The following is a 7450-nucleotide window of genomic DNA, read 5'->3' on the forward strand; positions in this document are numbered from 1 at the left end:
AGCGACTTATCTGCTGATCGCATCAGCTGATAAGTGGCTTAGCGGCTTAGAAAAAGGGAGGGGGGAAAGGGAAAAAAAACCAGCAGGAACTCGCAAGACATTGTCGTCTTGCGAAGCAAGCCCATAGGAAATTCGTTTTGCGAAGCACCTCCAAAACGGAAAACTCTTTCGTCTAGCGAGTTTTCCGTCTTGCGAGGCATTCGTCTTGCGGGGCACCACTGTACTTCAACTTCTGATCATTGGGGTTGCAGAACTCTTTGCTCATTGTCTCCAAACCCAGATATTTAGCGGAAAATACACAGTTTTGTTATTTTTAAAAAAGCAAGACACATCAGGAGACTTTTTATTTCAAGCTTAACTTCACATATGATTACAACCACTTAGGATTTGATGAAATTTAAGCAGAGGAGGAAACAGCCAGCCGTGGAGGCAGATCCTTACAGGCCTAACATGTTTGGCTGTCTCTCCAGCCATGCTTGGCAGCCCTGATGCAGTTACAATTTCATGCATGATGTGCTGGACTGATTTTCAAATAACAGTCAAAAGGAGCCTTCGGGTTTGACTATATTATACTTATTGTAACAGTTGTGTATACTCTGTGCTAAACAAAGAGACAAGCCAGGTACATTATGTGGCCAGGCAATCAAACTTCTGCTTGAAGAACAGTTAGATTCTGCAACCTGTGTATGTTATGGACAGTTGCATGAATTTTCCATTGTTCACAAAATATATTCTGCATTTTGTTCTTGTTGCTATTTTCTATTTGATTGGGCCTTTTGATTATAACTGGCATTATTTTAAATGGTTCTACAGCTTTTGCTGTCTCTTTTATTGCTTTTACATCTGATTTTGTGAGCGTCTTTTTATTTTACAGAGTTCTACTGCTGAGTATGCAAAACGGTATCGCTAGCTGCTCTGTGCTCCCATATAGTGATGCGATCCCCCCCCCATAAATACTGTTTTGCTAGTCATAAATGAGCCAGGCCAATGAAACTCCCCCAACTATTGAGACCCCCCCATCCCCCCAAAAAACACACATGGCTCCTTCTTTGACCTCTAATATTTCAGTTGGCATTTCACCCTAACACTTTTAAGCATTCTTTCATAGCTGCAAAGGCCACAAACTTACTTTTTAACAGGAAAAAATTAGGAAGAGGCTTAATTTATTCTGCACTCCCACAGAAATCGTGTCCTCCTCACAGAGAGCACGTGTTGCAGTGAGATCATCAGGATCTCACCGCTTGCGTGTGTGGGAGCGATTGGATAGCCACAACAACCTGATTGGTGGTCCCTTGGTTGCTGGAAGAATTCTGGCCATTGGGATTCTTCATGCATGTACCGTTGCACATTGCGTTGAGCTTCCTTTTTTCACCTCGTGCATTGGATCACCCACCCTCCCTCCCTATATTTAGGGTCCATTTTGACCTTGCTATGCCACCGTGGGTCGTCTGTTTATGGGATGGGCACAGTAGGAATTTTCCTATTTAGCAGACTGGCTGGTGCCACTTGGGTTTTGCCTGCTGCGTAGCAAATCGTCACAACTTTGTAAGGTTTGACGGTTAGGCATTGATTCAATGTGGAGGGGAGGAGAGGTTATCACACCTGCCCCTCCAGTGCGTGAAAGGATATTCTGTTAAAGGAATCCAGGGGCTCGCCTTGCTTTTGTCCGACCCCCTTCCAGGGGTTAGGGCCACGCCAGAGCCCCTGGGAGAATTTGGGGGGGGGTGAGCTTGAGACTGCACCTGGTCCAATGCTCCTCCATGATGTTTACCTGTACTGACCTCTGCCGGTGTCCAGTTGTCAGTGCTGCCCTGCTGAGGTCAGGTGCAGCTAGTTGGGAACCAATGCCTAAACAAGCCACTCATTGATCTGTAATCAATAAAGTTGTGACCAAAATTATGCCAATAACCTTAAAGTAAATTCTGTGTCAATTGTGTCTTTATTTGCATGGCGAGTTCCTGCCCCCCCCCCAGTGGAAATAAAGACACATGACACAATTATTAAGGTTAATGGGCTAAATAAGGCCACAACTTTATTGGTTACAGGTGATGAGCAGTATTGGCTTAGGCATTGGTCCTAACTGCTGGAAGTCCTGAAAGGGTTAACCACCAGTAGGGGGAGTCCTGCTGATGCACATCAACTAGGAGCTCCCCCAGTGTTACCGCTTGGGGGCGTGCCTTAGGCCCTCACCTCCCTAGGCTTCGGACAGGGCCACGCCCCCCGGAATCCTTTATCAGACCACCCTTCAAGATGAAGGGCAGGTGATGGCGCTTCCTCCCCTCTTCCATCTACACAACAATACCAATACCAATGCCTAACCGCCAATACCAAGAAAGTTGTGATGATTTGCTACAAGGTAGGCAAAAAACCAAGTGGCTGGTGCCAATTTGCCAAGTGGAACAAAATTCCTAGCAGGCCCCTCAACGGCGACCAACCGAGGTCCATAGCAAGGTCAATGGCGAAAACCTTAAAGGGCGGGAGGGTGGGAAACTGGAGGAGCTGAAGGCAGCAAAAGAGGGAGATCCCTGGCCGCGTCTGCATTAAATGGAGCAGGCCACATCCCCGGACCAGCTGATTGGCTGTCCAGGGAGTGACATGGCCAGGAATTCCCTCAATCGCGTGGAGGCTGAGGCCAGCCGTTGCGTGCGTGGCGGGGGCGTGAAGCCCTCAACACCACCTCCTTTTGCAGGGCAGAAGTATCTTTATTGGGGGAGGTCTTGGGATCTTAACACGCAATCGTGGCATACAAGCAGCCCTTCTTATTAGATAAGAATAAGAATACAGTGGTGCCTCGCAAGACGAAATTAATTCGTTCCGCAAGTTTTTTCTTCTTGCGAAGCACGGTTTCCCATAGGAATGCATTGAAAATCAATCAATGCATTCCTATGGAGACCGGGGACAGAGGGGAAGCGCCGCGGGCCTTCCCCTCTGTCCCCGGACCTGTTTTAAAGCAAGGGAAGGGCCAGCGGGGAGAATCGCTTCTCCCCGTTGCCGCCCCTTGGTTCAAAAGGGGTCCCCTCTATCCCCTCTTTTGAAGCAAAGGGCGGAGGGGAGAAGATCGCTTCTCCCCGTTGACGCCCCTTGGTTCAAAAGGGGTCCGGGGACAGAGGGGAAGGCGCGCACACGTGCCTTCCCCTCTGTCCCCGGAGATTGCGGGGCTGGCAACGGGGAGAAGCGATCTTCTCCCCGCCGCCCCTTGCTTCAAAAGAGGTCCGGGCTTGCGGGGGCAAGCTTTGTTTTGCGAAGCAAGCCCATAGGGAAATTCATCTTGCGAAGCAACTTGAAAACGAAAAAACCTTTCGTCTTGCGAGTTTTTCGTCTCGCGAGGCGTTCGTCTTGCGGGACACCACTGTAAATGGCTCTGGACGGCAGTACCTCAGTGACCTCCTCTCTCCATATGAACCTACTCAGACCCTGAGATCATCTTCTGAGGCCCATTTTTGTGTGCCTCCTCCATGAGCGGTCCGGAGGGTGGCAACACAAGAATAGGGTCTTCTCTGCAGTGGCTCCCCGTCTGTGGAATGCTCTCCCCAGGGAAGTTCACCTGGCGCCTTCATTATATACCTTTAGGCACCAGGCAAAACTGTTCTTCAACTAGGCCTTTGGCTAATTGACATCCAATGCCCTTTTAAAATGTGTCGGGGAGGTGGGGAATTATTTGGTTGCTCTTGTTTTTGTTTTTGACATGTATTTTGCATTTTTATATTTTGATTTCATGCCATGAACTGCTCTGAGACCTGCGGGTATAGGGTGGTATACACATTTCAATAAAGAAGGGATAATAACATAATAAACAAGACCAAATCGTCCTACTCTTCTTCTATAGAACCAGCTATAGGAGTGGGCACTGCCATTGATGTTCCCAGAATGAAGTGTACTTTGGTCAATTGGCTGTGTGAACGAATGAATGAATTTTATTATTACGGTCACAGACCAGTTCCAGCTCACTTACAATATCGGGAAAATCATAAAACACAACAGGAATACATTGAATTGCAATTGGGTATAACAGAGACAATTCAGATATAGCAGCAGTTAAAAATGTATATTAAATCTTGATCACTAGAATATAACCTAAAATTGTCATTTAAAACCTGAATCATTTTGGCTGTGTGAACCATTTGCCATTTTCGTTGACTTTCTCTTCCTATTTCATTTTTAGCCGGACGGCACCAGCAAAGAGTGTGTCTTCATCGAGAAGGTCCTAGAGAACAACTATACGGCGCTGATGTCGGCAAAGTACACGGGCTGGTACGTCGGCTTCACCAAAAAGGGGAGGCCCCGGAAAGGGCCCAAGACACGGGAAAACCAGCAAGACGTTCATTTTATGAAAAGATACCCAAAGGGTCAAGTGGAATTACAGAAACCTTTCAAGTATACGACAGTGACCAAGAGGACTAGGCGAATACGACCCACCAACCCCAGTTAAAAGATAGACAAAGACAGTGTCATGCAAATGAACTACAAAAGATAGACTGTTCCAGAGAAATATTTTTACACTAAAAATAAGGGAGAAGCTCTATTTTTGTACATTGTGTTGATTTTTTTTTTTTTAAAAAAAGACTGGATTGAAAAAGAAAAGAAAAGAAAAACCCACTGGGGAAGCTGTAAAAGATTTATTGTGACTTGAAGACAAACAAAAATGAATGGCTCTATTTAAATTGACTTCCCCCCTTCCCCTCCCCCTTCTGTGGATTGACCTATGGGTGCTTAATTCTCTTTTTGGAATGGGTGACTTTTCCAAGCCAATCCCTAGAGGGGAACAAGTTCACCTTAAAATAAGAGTAGAAACCAAAACCACAAACCAAAGAAAACCAACGCTCATCTTTCCCAAAGTCCCCGAAACAACTTGGATAATTCTCTGGTGTTGCGGTGATCTCTTTTTCTTGTCTGCTGCGATCTCGACCGAGACAAGATGGTCTGCAAATCAGTCATTGAGCTTCCGTAGAGGGCTCAGTACCTCAGTCCTTTGTAACCCTTTCTGACGACATAAGGTGTCACGGCTCTGTGATCCTGCAATTGTTTCGCTCACTTCTGGAGAATGCTGCTATCGACCTTCAAGTGACTAAGTAAAATAACCTAATACACCAACGATAAGGGAATATTTTAAAACCAGCTCTATTATATATATAAATATATATTATATATATAAGCTATTTATTTCACCTCTCTGTATATTGCAGTTCCATGAACCAAGTATTACTGCCTCAACAATTAAAAAAAGAATTATTTAAAACACATGCATGTATTACTGCTGTCCACACATTTCCCCCTCTCCCTCCCGCAACCTCAGCTTTTCACTGAACGACACTTGCTGCCTGCGGATGAGTTCACAGGGATTAGGTTAGCCAGACTAGAGTTCAGAATTTATTATCAGACGTGCCAGGAGCTCAATTGCTCTTTTCCTGGATTGTAGAATGGATTTTTTATTTTCAAATTCTGTAATTTTGACTTCCTGCAAAATGTCCTGCCTTGTCGAAGTATGGGCGGAGTTTAAAAATGCGGCAAAGGATTCTTGTTTTATGTATTTTATCTCGCAGATACCTTGTTTTGCCTGGGCCAAGCTGCCCTGGGCACAACATGGTATTAAATGCTTAGCAGGGTTGTGAGGTTCACTCATGGCATTCCTTCAGTTGCCCTAGGTGGGCAGCCAGAGGTGACTTGATTCCTCTGTCTGAGCTGGAGCCGACCAGTGTTGGGAAGAACTGTCATTAAGAACAGGAGACGCTGTTGGAGGGTTGTGTTAAATCGACTCCGCCGACTAAATGTGTGTTAGGATGATCAGCGTGTCAGTCGTTGCCACCTTCTGCAAATGGCTGCCAGTTTTTCCTCCCCATTCTGAGAAGACATTTACGGGGATATAAGCGCCATTGGGGGTGGGGTTGGGCAAATCACTTGCCTCTGAGTGTAAATGTATTTAGGATTGACGCGAAAGTCCAGCGTAAGCTGTATAGTCCATATGTAAGCTATAATGGGGAGTGCACTAGAACCAGCCGTGTCCCAAAGACGGGGGCAAAGGGACAGCCAGACTAGGTGACAAAGGGGTCGGGGAAGCTATTGTGCTTGCCTTTGGAAGTTTATGTACTTTGTTTAAAATGCACTCTTAGTCAAAAGCCTTTTAAAATAAACTTTATTTTCCTTAAATAAGAATAAAAAAAGATATTTGTGATTGTTCAGAATACATATATGGTGTTAGCAATTCTCCTAGCAAAGTGAGAGAAGTTGTTGTATCAGGGAAACTATTCAGTCGTGTAAAGGTAAAAGGTAAAGGACCCCTGGATGGTTAAGTCCAATCAAAGGAGACTATGGGGTTGTGGCGCTCATCTCGCTTTCAGGCCGAGGGAGCTGGCGTTTGTCCACAGACAGCTTTTCGGGTCATGTGGCCAGCATGACTAAACTGCTTCTGGTGCAATGGAACACCGTGACAGAAACCAGAGCGCACGTAAAAGCCATTTATCTTCTCGCCACAGCAGTACCTATTTATCTACTTGCATTGGTATGATTCTGAATCGCTAGGTTGGCAGAAGCTGGAGCAGAGCAACGGGAGCTCACCCCATCACGGGGATTTGAACTGTCGACCTTCTGATTGGTGAGCCCAAGAGGCTCAGTGGGTTAGACCACAGTGACTTCCTCTCTGTCTCATATTTCTACCTCTCTTTTCAAAGGTCTTCAGGTAATTTCCCACCCCAAATTATGGTTTCCCTCTCTTCACCACGATGCAACAGCAGCCATCTATATGTAAAAAAAAAAAAAAAGGTTTCTGTACATGATTTGGCTATAATGCAAGCCCCAAAACCACCAATGTAAGGGCTGTGGGTTTGGTGGGAAGTCCACATCCAGAAGGTGCATGGTGGTACTGCTGCAATAGTGGAAGAGGCAGAGTTGCTTGGCCACCTACGTGGCAGCAGAATAATTACGTTGGAAACTTCAGGATGACTAATCATGGGTCAAAGGAGAAGGGGGTGAGGAAGAAAGGGAAACTGAGACTCATACGTTGCCTTTGTGATGATACTGTTGCAGTGACATGGGCCATAGCTCGGTCGCAGAGCTCATGCTTTGAAGGCAAAGTCAATGTCGAGGTTGACTAGGCATCTCTGATTGAATGACTCTTAAGCAACATGGCTGGAAAAGACCTCTGCCTTAGACCAAGGACTGCTGCTGTCAGTTTGGACCAGACAATACTGGGAAAAACAGACCAATGATCTATCTTGATAGGTAGCTGCTGTTTCACCTTCCTCTTGGGCTAGGTGGGCAATAGCCATCACCTCCCTCCCTGTCTCATGTGGTTCTTCTATTTACTTATTAGGTCCATCCAAATCCTAACAACCACAGCTAGGATATATGCCAGAGGGAGGCAGGGGTGTAGAAAAGGGGGGCAGGGGTGGGTCACCCCAGGTGCCATCATGGAGGGGTTGACAAATGACCAAGGAACAATTACTGCCCTACTAGG

The 7450-nt window shown here is 46.1% G+C and overlaps 1 protein-coding gene across 8 annotated transcripts in view; it reads left to right on the top strand.

Annotated features, from left to right (window-relative positions):
* Positions 1–5238, top strand: part of FGF18 (fibroblast growth factor 18) — a 157478-nt gene extending 152240 nt beyond the window's left edge. For all 8 annotated transcript variants that reach the window (XM_083493821.1, XM_083493827.1, XM_083493822.1 and 5 more), the window contains one exon: positions 4163–5238. In XM_083493821.1, the coding sequence (XP_083349947.1) occupies positions 4163–4429 (267 nt within the window). In that variant the 3' untranslated portion in view covers positions 4430–5238. The remainder of the gene's footprint in view (positions 1–4162) is intronic.
* The last annotated feature ends 2212 nt before the right edge of the window (positions 5239–7450 follow it).

Source organism: Podarcis liolepis, assembly GCF_965112155.1.
Source record: "Podarcis liolepis genome assembly, chromosome: 3".
NCBI classification, from domain to species: domain Eukaryota; kingdom Metazoa; phylum Chordata; class Lepidosauria; order Squamata; family Lacertidae; genus Podarcis; species Podarcis liolepis.